Genomic DNA, 14,075 nt, shown 5'->3' with positions numbered 1-14,075 from the left:
GGAAGGCGTCAACAAGAAGTTCAGGAGTACTTGAGTCACAGGGCTCAAAGTAGGAAGGGGCTGGGAAACAACAGAGACAAAACCAAGGAGCCATTGATGGACGGCTTGAGGTCAGTCCTGGAGGGGACAAGTGTTCTAGAATTTCAAGCATGTAAGAATCCATTATGGAGCCAATATTTCAACAGCTCTCTGAGAGCTGTAATAATATACACGTGGTGGTGGTGATTCTGGTGTTGCCTTTAGAAAGCAATAACATTTCTTACAATGGTGCCTCTCAAAATGGGGAGCATATAGTGATCAGGAGGTGACTCAACAGGGCTCTAAATTCTTGAATGTGGAGAGTGAGAAGAGAGGTATGGGAATGGGAACCCAAGATGCTGATTTCCAGATGCCTGGTTTGGGTGAGTAGGACCATATGATTAATTCCTAAATATCTGAAGTGCTATTTTCTTGACTAGCATGCCCCTTTTCTCCATTCTTCACCTGGACTTCAAAACCACTTTTGTCTATACTTTTTGCATGTCACTTAATATCCTTACCATGTACATAAATTACTAGTGTACCCGGTCCTAGATCAGAATGGGGGCACTTGAGGTAAAGACTCTCTTATATTTGAACTTCCCACATGCTTTGTATATAGAAGACACATAGTGAATCTTTGATGAGTGAATAAAATGTGACTAAATGGAGGTCACTTTATTCTTTATCACTTCCATCATCACACCCATCGCAGCTCAAACTAGGTAAACAGGGGGGGAAGATTCAGAGCAACAGAGCAAACCCATACCCACTGCTAGAACAATCTTAAATTTATTGTTTGGATCAAGAGTAAAGGTCAGGAACATCATCTCCATGGACAGAGATTCTATTTTATTTTTCCCACAAGGGCAGAACACCTATAAAACTCACACGGATCCCTCCTCCATGCTTATTTATTGCTCTAACTCTAAATGGATATCCTTCTCTCAATGTCAACCCAACAGGGGACCCAGCTCTCCAGTGGATTGGTGCAGCATCCCCAGATCTGAGAATTTTCCCACCCAGAAATGAGATCTCTCTTCCCTACTCACCCAGTGTTAGTTATACCTTCATTCTCCTTAGAGAGACATTGGCTTCGGCCATTGCTTTGACCGAGAAAGGCAAGATTGCAATTGAAAACTTCATTACATTAAACATGGCAATCACACTAAATGCCTGAAGAACAAAAGAGAGACACAAGGGTTTAGGAGGGGAAGCTGTGTTGACTCTAAACTATTCTATCCATGGGGGTTAAACTTACTGAGATAAAAAATGGTAGCACAGTTGGGATTCACAGAGGAACGTTTTGGTTTTTTCATTTCATGGCTCAGAAACCATGTGTTTAGAAAATTAGGGACAGTGGAATCCTCATCTATGTTGCTTCTGAATTTTCACCATAATGGTAGGAAATGTATCCCCTTGTCTCTGTTGAACCAGAAGGGAGGCCTTTTAACTGAATACTTCTGGAAATCTCCATCCACACCACATTCTTCTTTAAGTCTAGACCATTCAATGTGCAGATTTTCCTAGGTCATTCTCTGCTCTTTATTCTTCAGGGCCATCTGACCCTTTGGGACTAAAGGTTCCCTTCTCCACACCACACATAATAACCCCAGGGATGGAAGTGGTAGGCTCCCTAGAAGGATCTGCTTGCCCCTGCTGACTTGACCTTTGGCTCTCCTGCTCTCAGTACCTGGCCTCTGTGCCCTGCCTCCCCCCGACACATACACACACACCAATGCCAGATTTGAGAGCTTTTGTTCCATTGCACTTCCCCCAAAAGTCACCTCCTGTCTTCCTCGGGTTCTTGCTCTCTGAATCTTACCTAGTAGGTAATTATTATGGGTGAATGAAAACAAGTTACCTCCCTTCTCTGGGTACCCCAGGGGTGCATGATCTCATCTCTGAGACTTCATCTTCTCATCTGTCTGACTTCTAATTAGCAGCCTCTCTCCAGCCACCCATTTTAAAAATTAATAACACAACTTCCTTCACCAAATCCTAAGTGATGCTGCCTGCTTTTGAAAGGGTCCCATGGACAGGGCCCCAGGCTTCAACTAATTCTACTTACTTTGCTAAGAGGATGATGAAGGATGCTCCTATCACATCTCATCCTAAATACACCCCCAAAGCAATTCTCTCTCAGGTCCCAAAACAACACCTTTGCTCTGGAATCCAGGCCTTCGTTGACAGAGCACCTGGGCTGTCTGACATGACCAAAAACGTCTGAGCTGACCTCCTACTGACATGGTCCTAGCAAAAGAAGCAACTGCAAGCGATTCTGAATCCAAAGAAATAAGAGTTTTGCATTCAGAGAATTTGGTTTGGATCTAAATTTTTTTTAAACCATCACAGTAGAAAATATTAACTATATGCACTTAATTTGGTTTCAAATTGACTTTCTTGATGTGCTACTGCTTTATTGGAGGAAAAACAAATTGGGATCATAGAAAGCAGGCGCAATAATTGGGCAGTGTTCTCATCAGCTTTCAATACATCACTGCCATTGATTTCAGCTTTGGGCTCAAATCCCTTGACTATTCCAGAAAGGAAACTGGGTATGAGGTATTACCTGCCGAAGATCTTGAGAAAATAAAAGCATCTCTCCCTCTCTCTCTCTCTCTCTCTCTCTCTCTCTTTCTCGGCCTCTATCCCTCTCTCTGTCTCTCTCCCTAACCCTTGTTTACTTTCCTCCAACTACTTGTCCTGAAGACATTTCCTTTAATATTTTTGTTGCTTTTTTTCTTTATTTAAGGCAAGGGCTATTTTCTCTCTGGCTCTGTGTTTCTTTACCTTCGAAGGCTCAGGTCCATTGTAAAAAGCAAGCTCATCTCACATTCATCGTGGCTCCCCCCTGTGGCTTGCAACCTACTTTTGCCTGGCCCCGGGTGAGAATCAGGCTAATAAGAACAGCAAACACTGATACAGCACTTAAGGGCCAGGGGTGATTCTTCGTGCTTTGTATAAAATGACTCTTTCAGTCCTCACAACTGCACTGATAGGGACGATTATCCTCCTCTTAAAAGATAATAAAAACCAAGGCAAGATAAGTTCAAAGATTTGCCCTAACTCATAGCTAGGAAGTAGTGGGCAGACCTGGCTCCTAAGCGGGATGGGCTCAGAACCCAACACTGCCTCTCCCAAGACCTCCAAGTCCTTTGACCCAGGGAATGTTCTCAAATTCTCCCTCTTGTAGTATACAGCATAGGAATAAAACATCCAGGTGCTATTTTGGTTTCTATCTTTTCTCCAGACATAAAATTATATCCCACTGTTAACTGGCACCCCTGCCCTGCCATGAACAGAGGGTAAGGATCATGGTTAGGATCTCCTGGAATCCTGGTCACTTTGGACTGGATTCGGGCCTAGTAGCCTATTGTGATTGGGGGCTCTGAGGCCAGGGTCCAACAAAGGTGGGAAGGGGCTTGCCAGGGGCAGGGTACAGAAGAGGCCAGGTCTAGAGATGTTCTTACCACAGGGGCCGTGAGGTTGCGCCTCAGGAGGATGTGGCATGAGAATGTCAATACGATGGCTATGGTGGACACAATGGGGGCCAGGGCTGAGTTTCCACTCTGGACATATCCAGCTTTTTCTAGCAATTTTCTTTCCCTCTTTCTGATATCTGTGAAACAGAGAGCAGTCTGAGGTGGCCTTGTTTTGTATGTCAAGCACCAACAAGAAGACACGTCTCCGTGCCGCCTGGTCCTCCGCCAAATGAGGGTCAGTGATTCCAGTGGTACAGAAGCCCCGGACCAAACCCAGCAGGGATGTGAAGCCAGAGTCGGTTGCCATAACTGGATGGTTTCCAAGGTCCCTTCCTGTCCTGTTACTCTATGTGTCAAGAGTCGCAGGCTCAGATGCCTACGAGGGCCAGGCAAGGACTGTAAGTGACAGGAGTGAGGAGGGGGTGGGCCCAGAGGGAATGTGACCGAATGAAGAGCCCAGACCACAATGAGTGCCTGGGAGCCCAGCGTTTCCTTCAGCTCTTCTGAAGTTTGAGGTATGGACCTTTATAAGCTATTTTCCAACTTTTATATGTTGGGAACTCATTGAAAAAAAAAAAGTTTATAAATATTGCTGTCCCAGAGACTACCAGACCCTGATGTCCCCTACCAGCCACCAACACTCAAAAGAGTATTTTTCCCTTTCGTAAGACTGCAAGGTACCCAGAACTCTGCACTGCTCACAAATTAAATCCAAACCATCTTCCCCTGGTGTTTACAGTTCTCAGCTCCAATTTCAGCCTCATCTGCAAAAGCCCTTTCACATCAATTGTGCAACGGCGGCGGCTGTTCTTACTGAGTGCTCTCCGCGAGCCAGGTGCGCCACTCAATGCTTCACAGCCCCATCTCTTTAGGTTCTTCTCACCACCCTGACGAGAGGCTATTATGAGGCCCTTTTGACAGGAGAGGACACTACCTTAACAAGTTAACCAGTTTGCCTTTTAAGAGATCGAGGAAGAATCAGAACCCACTTCTACTGGGATTCAGAGCTTTGCTACCCATGTGCCCTTCACCCCAGAACATCCACTTTCCCAAGCATGCACCTGCATCTCCACCCCCAGGATGTTGCTCCTACCTGGGGAAGCCCCAGATCTCTGTGTGTCCACATCCTTCCTGTCCTCTGCCGGGAAGCCTTTCCTGACCTCCCCACCTGGTGTGCTTCCCCCCGGGAGCTCCAGGCAGCCTCTCTCAGGTCTCCCTGGGGCACGTCCCCTTTTTGTCTTACAGAATAATCAATTCAGGTGCTCACTCATCAAACACATTTTAATTCAATGTTTACTATATGATAGGCATTGCATTTGGTGCTAGGGAATAGAGGAATAAATAGGGTCTTGGCCCTCTTCCGGTGGGGGAAGATCAACAATAAAGAAAGAAACAATTAAATAAGATAATTATAAATTTGTTGAATGATCTCAAAGAAATGACCAAGGTAGAGTGATGAAGAGGCATTGGTAGAGCACAGACATGGTTAGAGCTCTGGTCCAGAGGGCCTCTTTGAGTCAGTCACATTGAGAAGAGACCTAAAATCAAATTAGAGTCACTGTGAACATATAAAAGAAGGGTTCCAGGCAGAAAAAAATAGCACGTGCAAAGATCCTGAGGTATGAGGGATGTGAGACACTTTGCTTTAGAAACAGAAGGTTCAAAATCTGCACTAAAATGTGGTGAGGTCAGAGTGTTCACCAGGGACAGATCGAGTAGGACCCAATAACCTATAAGGAATTTGGACTTAATTCAAAACATCTAAATTTGAAAAAAATCAAAGTGTTTTAAGAAACCACCGAAGAGTTTCCTGCAGGACCTAATTGGCATTTTTGAAAGGTCACACTGGTGCATAATGTTTTGAGGGGGAAGGTGAAAATCAGGAGGGGGGCACAACTAAACCTCCTCACCACAGCCCGGGAGAGGAGATTGGCTTGAACAGGAGTGGCAGTGGGGTGGAGAGAAGCAGATGGATTCCGGGTATATTCTAGAGAGAGAGCCAACAAATTTGGGACTGTTTTTGAGCTTAGTCATCTCAACCTCCTTTAATCTCAGAATCAGAAACCCTTTGCCTGATCATTTGTGTAACTCCCGTGGTCTTACACATAGTAGGAATTTGATTTTTTTTTTTTTTTGTAAATTAAACTGATTTGAGTTAAATTGAGTTGAGCTGAAAATGGGATGAAACTTAATGAAACCAAATGAGATTGTGTTGAAGTGAGTTCAGAATGTGAGGAAGTGTGTCTGAGCCCTCAAAGAGAGTCCCGTAGGAAGGCTGATGTGCCCCGTCAGAGGTACTTTCTTCAGCAAGCTCAGAAGCAGGTTTTTCTAAAGCACTTCCCTGATGTGCAGACCCACAGCTTCAGCCCCAATTACACGCTGATGCAAAAGTGTCATCGTAGATCCAGAGAGTCGATTGTAACTGTGATTCATACCATTAATTGGCCAACCACCTGAGTCCATGTCAGCAGTTATGGAAATGTCCCTGCAATTAAGATTTGCATTTATATTTGATTGAAATAGTTTTTAATATCATCTTTAAAAAAAAAAAAACTAAAAATGCATCCTCAAATCTGCCCAAGAAATGTTGAGTCAGTGGGCCATTCAAACACAAAGCTGATGCAGGTGAGATTTGTGTGTGTGTGAGTGTGAGCGTGTGTGTGTGTGTGTGTGTGTGTGTGTGTGTTTGTAGATTTCTTATAAGTCAAAGAAATAGCTTGAGGCAGCTCCTCGATTGCTTACAATGTTAGTGGATTATTTTTACTGATTATTTTACCTTTTATCAAAGGTACTGGTCATGCCAGGATCCCGTGCCCCAGTAAAATCACAACCATATGTTGCTCACCCTGGGATTCATCACAACAGATGCCTGGCTCTCTTATAAAGATTATAAAATCTCCATAATCCTTGGGAAAATCCTTGAACCTGCAGAGCATCTCAGGGGGTTCCTTCAACTCACTTCTGCAACGCCTGGCCCTGGGAACCTTAAGAACTCCCTAGAAGAACACATTCTACAGGGTAAGTGGTTCTCTCAGCAGTTTCTCACCCTACCTCGAATGGTGTTCGTAAAAGATCTCTCCCAGGTGTACATTTTAATCAGCTTGATGCAGGTCAGAAACTCATTCATTGTCTGAACGCGCTTGTCTGTCACCGAAATTGCTGATCTTCGGAAAGCTGAATTGAGCCTAGCCATAAACATCTGAAAGCAAGGTATAAACACTGTGTTCGGGGGAGAATTGCTGAGTTGCAGTTGGCCTAAATACTTAGGGACTGGAGCACTAGTGCCAGGAAAAGTTCTGAGAAGTTGGCTGAGCTTCTCAGCCGAGTCCTTCCCTTGAGATTTGGCAGATGACCTGGCCTGGGGGGAAACCGCTGGGGATCAGGCAGGTGATACATAATGAATTGCCAGGATGCAAGGGGGGGGAGTGCTGGGGACTTTGGCAAACTGAAGGAGCATGCTCCTTTTCCCCCAAAATATTCAAATTCAAGTTCTTCAAAAACTACACTGTGCCAGCAAAAGAAATGAAGCCTTCTATCCAATTCCATGAGCGCAAATGCAAATGCACAGCGAGCGGTTCCAATCGCAGAGGTCTGCCATTACCTGGATAGGGATGAATATGATATACACGAATATCCCGATGAGAGCTGTGGGTCCCAGAATGAAATAGGCGTACACTGCACAAACGGCCATTAGGATAGGGATGGTGGCTGGCAGGGGACAAAACAAGGCAGCTTCAAACAAAGAATAGCTATCACTTGATAGTATATTGAGAACCTGGAAAGAAAGCACATGGGTTCAGGCTTGGGGAAGGGTAACTCAAACATCTCCTCAACTGAGGGTTTTCTGAACAGCTAATGGGGCAGGGCACCTGATGAGTTTTGGGGTCTCATTCTGGACTGAGGATCCCGAAGAGGAATGACTTAAAGAGTAATAGAAACTGCCAGGTGCAGTGGTGCACGCTTGTAATTCCAGCGGCTGGGGAGGCTGAGACAGGAGGATCTCGAGTTCAAAGCCAGCCTCAGCAATGGTGAGGTGCCAAGCAACTCAGCGAGACCCTGTCTCTAAATAAAATACAAAACAGGGCTGGGGATATGGCTCAGTGGTCAAGTGCCCCTGAGGTTCAATCCCCCATAACCCCACCACCACAAAAAAAAAAAAAAGAGTAATAGAACCATCTAGGTGATGCTGGAGAGACTGCTTGCTGCGTACTCTGTATCTGTTTGCCCTTCTTAGGCAGCAGAGTTCAGGCAGTATGGCGCCCAGCTAAAAGACTACATTTCCCAACCTCCTTGGTGGAAGGGGTGACCGTGGGAAGGGCATGGTGAGATACAAGTCAAAGTGTGTCATGGGATGTTGGGATGGGTTCTAAAGAGGAACCAACCCAACTTGGAAGACACACCCATGTTTGTTTTTCTCTCCCTCTTCCTACCAACTATCTGAAACATGGTTGGGATGTCTGGGATCTCTAGAGTCTATCCTGAACCATTGTGGGAACTACATGCTAAGACAGTGACGAAGAAAAGAGAAGGATCCTGAAATCCTCCTGCCAGCCCTGGATTGCCCTCTTCCAGACTCCTTTTAAATGGTGAAATAAATTCATCTTGGTTAATCCACTGTTATTTGGGGGTTTCTGTTACTTTCAGAATCTAATCATAATGGATGTGGGACTCTTTGAACACACTGAAAAGAGCAACTGTAAGAGCCAGGCAAGCCCTTTCTCTTAACTCGCACCACTTGGGGTTCCCTTGATTAGGAGAATTTTCTTGAATAAGCAGCAAGGATTTTATTGCTGAGGATTAAGGGCTTAAGAAAATGTCAACTCTGAAGTACAATAGGCATGGTTTTCATAATGGCTTTGGCATCCCAAACGCTACACAATTGGAATTATTGGATCCACCCATCAATCAATTTTATTGAATACCTATGGTTGTGCTCTTCATTGAAAACCAAAGGGATAAGAATGAAGTCACCTCGGAGGCCTGTCCCAGCTGTAACTAGGAAGTCACCCAATTCTCCTTTCTCTGAACTTTTCCCATGTCTTGAGTCCCCACCCCCTCTGAAATGCAATATGATGGATAGGATATGGATAATCAAAAGAAAGGCTAGTGCTCCATCCAGACCTCTCACACATCTTAAAAACTCAAGAATTAATTTTCCAAAAGTAGACTCCTTCTGGACAAGCTTACCTCACCAACAGAGAAGTGTGTCAATGTCTTGAAGGACACCAGGTTTTCGAAAACCAGGGTGGAGAGGGCCACCTTCAACCGGATCGCCGTGCGGTAATTTATGGCCCAGGCAAGGGCCCAAAAGAGGACCTTGGTAACCTCGGTGGCAAAAAGGGCTATGCACAGGCTGATGCCAACCCAGACTTTCCTGGAGGAGCTCTCGGTGTGCTGGAGGATTTGGTGAATGAGAACCGTCTGTAAAACAGCGCGGTGGAGAGAGGAGAGGGCCACTGGGGGTGGAGGTTGGTATATGAGGCCTCAGATAATGTCAGCAAGCAGACTTTATGAGGCAAACTTTTTAATTAATTTCAGTGGCTGCTGCGCTCGACAAGGATTAACTTTATGAAAATTCGCCCCTGAGGAGCACAAAGATAATGACAATGTACTAAACCCACCAGTTCGTAGAGAAAGTAACTAATGACATGCTTTGCCCAGCTGGGGACCTAGGAGACAAGGCAGAAGAAGGGCTGCCCCCACTCACCGGCCCTATGGCTGACATGATGATGCATAGGATGTTGGCCAAGATGTCCATCAAGACACGCGTCCTCTGGAACTTCCAGGCCACTTGGCCCAGGGAGGCCTTCTCGGGACCCACCCTTTCTACCTCTTTATCCCAAAGGATTCGAAATCTGTGATGAAAGAACAGAAAAGATATTAACATTGCCATTTAAAACTGCTGTGGTGGGCACACCCTGACAGGGGGTACCACACAGCCCTTGTTCCTGGGAGTGGTGCTTTGCCTTCAGACAAGCAGCATGGATTCACCTTCTTCTTTGCCTGGGCAGGTGGCCTACAGGAGGGGCAGAGGGCAATGCCTAGACAGGGCTGAACAGCTGGCACTTGGGCACACTCTGCCTTTGCTTGTACTGCCTCCTGGCCAGCTCTTCTCCAGGGCAAAGAAGACTGTCCACTTCCAAGATCTGAAAGACCAGCATGACAGGAGAGTGGCATGTGAATCAAGAGGCTGAGAGGCATAGCTAGGCCACATCTCCCGGGACCTCAACAGCCTCCATGAGGAGATTAGATTGTATTCCAATCTCAAGTGCAAGAGAAGCCATCCCAGGTTTTTAAGCCACTATAACAGGACCATTTCACTTATCTAAAAGATCGCTCAGCTGCTGTGAAAGCAATGGATTATTGGAGGAGCAAGGGAAAGGTAAGGATCCCACAGTAGAAGACTATTGGCATCCAGGTGGGAGGTGCACAGTTCAGTAGTGGGTGCAAGGAAAGGTGGAAGGGAGTGACAGCAAGACTCACCCATGAATTAGAGATGGGCGGAATGGAGAAGGGTGGATCCCAGTTTCTTGGATTGACCAACCATGTGAAGGAAGTTTAAGGAGTCAGGGAAAAGAGGAAGAGGAGAAGATTACCAAGTTGGGACTGAGATCACTAATGTAGTTTTAAGCACTTGCCTAGCACGTGCAAGGCCCTGGGTTCAATCTCCAGCATGTGCACACACACACACACAGAATTCAGATTTGGATATAGATGCTTGTGAGTCACCCAAATGTCACTGTGCAGTGTCATGCTAGGTGTGCAGATTCAGAATCCGGAAGAGAGGCCAGGACTAGAGATGGGTATATCATTGAGTAGCCCGCATGTGCTTGGTGTCTAAGCTTTTGAAACAGAAGACAGCATAGAAGAGGATCTAAGATGATGTGGGGTAGATGGAAGGGCACAAGAAAAACGAGAGAGTCAGGCCAGAGAGCTGGAAGGAAAATCCAGTACTCCACAAACGCCGGTTCAGCCCTTTTCTTTCAGTGCTGCCTGGCAACTTTCTCCAGACAGTAGATTCTATCTAGAAATTACCACTGGCTGAGATGGCTTCAGGGCAGAGATGAGGGGAAGTACCATTCTAGAAGCAATGGCAAGGCTACAACTAACACTCCCAGCCCTTTGAGTGTTTACCCCAAACTAAGCCCTGTACTTTACCCCCATGTGGCCAAAGACAGGGTGAAAAATATCACAAGGGCCTTTGAGAACTTCTTCCTTGTTGAAGACATTCTTGGTCATCAGAACTATAGCATTCAATGCAGCTGGTGGAAAGAATAAAAGTGAAGGCTCTGTGTGCACAAGTCTTCGTGCATTTCCAACTGAAAAGAGCAAAGTGATGAACAACTACAGAGTATATTTCACTTTTTTTCCTTAAATGTAAAAAGCACAACCTGTGGGTGGGGAGGAAAAAGAAGAGGCATTGCCCTGTCAAGGATGATGGCACAGGGCCTGTTTCATCAGAGTAGGAAGATCCTGGAAAGGACCGCATCAACATTTTAACAGTGTTTAACCTCTGCAATGGGAAGCAAGAATATGCTAGGGATACTTGCACTGCTTAAATTTTGTTGCTTTAACATTTTTATAATGAACATGAATTGGCTTGGACCAATGACATTTCCATTTTTACAAGTCAAAATGGCAAATACTGGTGGTCACGTTGGGTTCAGCCTAGGTGCCTTTTGTGATACAGAAGTCCAATAATGGTTTCTAAAATGAAACACAACACAATGCCAAGAGCTCTATGCAGCAGCCTGGCAGGGCCACCAACATCCAGCAAAGTGAGTTTCCAGCCACCTTTGTTCTACAAAGGAACTGAAGGACCTGAGCCTCAGACTGGAGCTCTCCAACCAACTCTGCCCAACCCTCACCTCCCCTGAGGCAAGAAGGGCAGGCAGTCAGCCCAGGTCTCAGAGAGCAGGCACTGAGCAGGATCACCAGCTGCTCTGTGCATCAGTTCCATACAGGGGAAATGGAGGCACCCAGAGGGGACCCCAGGACCCCTTCCTAGGGTTGGCGCTCTCCCCAGGTCACGGAAGCAAATTCAGGTACCTTCTGGCGTTGGTGTCAGATGAGTCATATGGTGACAGCGGGGGCAGGGTGTCCACAGTCAGCGTGTGCCTGTACCCTCTAACCATCATTGGTGTAAGCCAGGAGAATGTGGCAAAGGAGAGCAGCCCTGCATCGTCTACCGGGTTGGATGCCAACCTACAGACAAATGCAATACTCAGTGTTTCTGGGTGTTGGGGTCATTGCCCTGGCCCCCTAGTTCGACTTAGTAACCACAATAATAACTACAGCCACACTTAGAACCTGGGACTTGCATTCATTCACCCTGGGGCCAGTTTATACAAGCTCATGAGAGACATTATTAAATTTTCAGGAATTTTGCAAGTCAATTGCTAAATGCAGCCAATATTCAAAATTAAGTTACATAAATTTAAATAAATTATCCAAAAGACAAAAGGTGGCTCCACACTCAGATCTCATCACTTCCTAATTATGTTACTATTATCTGTTTTCTTGAAGTTATTTGCATCTATTATCATCTTTATACTGGAAATACCATGGGATGGGATGGTACCGGGTATCTCTTCCCAACTTCGTATTCAATAGCATCATATAGATGGCTCAAAATCGACCATGGTAGAGTATTTACACAACAATAATTGATAAGTGTTATAAACCAATGATTTTTTTTTCAGTGAAATGGTTGTTGAACATTTTGCCAAAGCTTGAGCCTCATGATCATCTCATGGGAAGAAGGGCACTTGCCACATTTGATAAATGAGGAAATGAGAGACCCATTAGTTGACCCTCAGAGGGATCAAGTACCTGTCTTTTGCTTTCCAGGGGACTGGTAAAGTCCAGAGCAGGGCATGCCACAGAGGGCAAGGCGTCCCAAGAAGGTAAGAGCTGAAGGGAAACTCTGGGCTTATTATGAGGACTGAGGGCACCGACACATACAAAGTGCTACGTAAGTATTACCTAATGGATAAAGGAGAGAGATAGGAAAGGCAAAGGGGCAGGAAGAAGAAATGGAGAGGAGCAGGAGGAAGAGGAGGAGGAGGAGGAGGAGGAAACTGAAGAGAAAGAGGAGGAAGATGAAGAGATAAAAGGAAGAGGAAGGGAAGAAGAAAAGAAGGAAGAGGAAGAAGAAAAGAGAGGAAAGAAGGAAAAAGGAAATGTGCCTAAGAAAGAAGAAAAACCAATGTTTTTGCCCTTGAGGAATTAATCGAGTAAGACAGAATAAAAGTCAAAGACACAGAGCATTAGCTACCAATTACTGAATGTTAGCTGTATTCCAGATGCCCGAGCTCTATATTGTGAAGAGGGTTCCAAGCAAGCTCAGGCTGGCAGTGTCCCCTCTCAAATGCACACTGTGTCTATTCACCATTATTTTTTCAGAGCTTTCTCAGGTGCACCAGTGTGCAGCCCATGATTGCAGGAAGTTCATTCCCCGCAGGGTCAAACCTGAACTAAGAGTGTGTTAGACCATGGGTCAATGCTCCCACCTCACATCCTTTGGGTAGGAGCTTGGACCCTTCTCAGGAGTCGAGTCCCCCTTGCCTATAGCAGTGGCCCATCCCATGTTGCCTTTTATTCCTTCCCTGTCTCACTCTCCCTAAATCTTTATCCCTGCTTCTTGGAAGGTGGAGTGGCCAATTAGCCCCGTTGGCCCTATCCAACAGCCAGCCAAGCCCAGGAGCACAGTCACCTTGCTGGGCAACGGATGCCTAAGACCAGGTGAACTACCCCCAACTAACTCAGCCCAAGTTGCTTTACTTTATGGGCCGCCCATAAAATTATAAGCTAAATACGTGGCAATTGTCTTAAGCCACTAAGTGTTGGGGGAAGTTTGTTAAAAAGTAAAGGCTGTCTCCAGGCAAGTTATTTAACCTTTCTTGTGCCTCGGTTTCCTCTCCTATCAGATAAAGACAATACCAGTACCTCCAGGGTGGTTATGAAGAGTGGATGAGATGTTTGCAAAGCACTTGTGCAGGTCCTGGCACATGAAAAGCTCTCTTTTAATGTTTGCTCTTGATTCCCCTTCATCAAAGGACAGGAGGAGACAGGAATTGAGTGATCAGGAAGTGGGTACATGGGCAGATGGGTGGATGAACAAAGGACAAACATGCAGAGCAGCACATTGCGGGGGAGGAGGGCAGTGCCCACTCTGCTCATGGGCTCACAGCTATCCCTGGGTCAGATCCTGTCCTGACCCCACTTCAATCCTCCTCCAGACTTACCTTGCATAGGGACGCACTGGGATCATGGTCTTCAAGCTGGGGTCATATCTCTCTGAAAAGGACCTCCGCTGGCCTCGCCGATCCAGATCAGAGATAAGATAGGGTCCTTCCCCAACCATCATGAGGGCTCTCTGGACCCCTAGGCCAAAAGCCTAGGGACACTTTTACTCTGTGGCAGAGAGATGGGGAAGGCTCACTGAGAAATGAAGACGTCTGGAATAGTCAGACAGCTCCTACCCAACCCAGACCTGATCCCCTGCATTGACCCCACAGACCTGGTTTTACCAACTCGCCATCCACATTTATGCAGGAGTAGGACCCAAAG

The 14,075-nt window shown here is 46.0% G+C and overlaps 1 protein-coding gene across 2 annotated transcripts in view; it reads right to left on the bottom strand.

The window, feature by feature from the left end:
- Abcc12 (ATP binding cassette subfamily C member 12) overlaps positions 1 to 13,869 on the bottom strand; it is a 60,090-nt gene extending 46,221 nt beyond the window's left edge. For both annotated transcript variants that reach the window (XM_015488807.2, XM_048792053.1), the window contains exons 1-8: positions 13,751 to 13,869; positions 11,553 to 11,708; positions 9,211 to 9,358; positions 8,691 to 8,924; positions 7,105 to 7,278; positions 6,555 to 6,702; positions 3,492 to 3,640; positions 1,087 to 1,194 (exon numbers count right to left, since the gene is read on the bottom strand). In XM_015488807.2, the coding sequence (XP_015344293.1) occupies positions 1,087 to 1,194; positions 3,492 to 3,640; positions 6,555 to 6,702; positions 7,105 to 7,278; positions 8,691 to 8,924; positions 9,211 to 9,358; positions 11,553 to 11,708; positions 13,751 to 13,869 (1,236 nt within the window). The remainder of the gene's footprint in view (positions 1 to 1,086; positions 1,195 to 3,491; positions 3,641 to 6,554; positions 6,703 to 7,104; positions 7,279 to 8,690; positions 8,925 to 9,210; positions 9,359 to 11,552; positions 11,709 to 13,750) is intronic.
- Positions 13,870 to 14,075: the final 206 nt, after the last annotated feature.

Source organism: Marmota marmota, unplaced genomic scaffold (genome assembly GCF_001458135.2).
Source record: "Marmota marmota marmota unplaced genomic scaffold, marMar, whole genome shotgun sequence".
NCBI classification, from domain to species: domain Eukaryota; kingdom Metazoa; phylum Chordata; class Mammalia; order Rodentia; family Sciuridae; genus Marmota; species Marmota marmota.
Note: the sequence above shows the minus strand (reverse complement) of the source record. Positions and strands in the feature narration are given on the sequence as shown.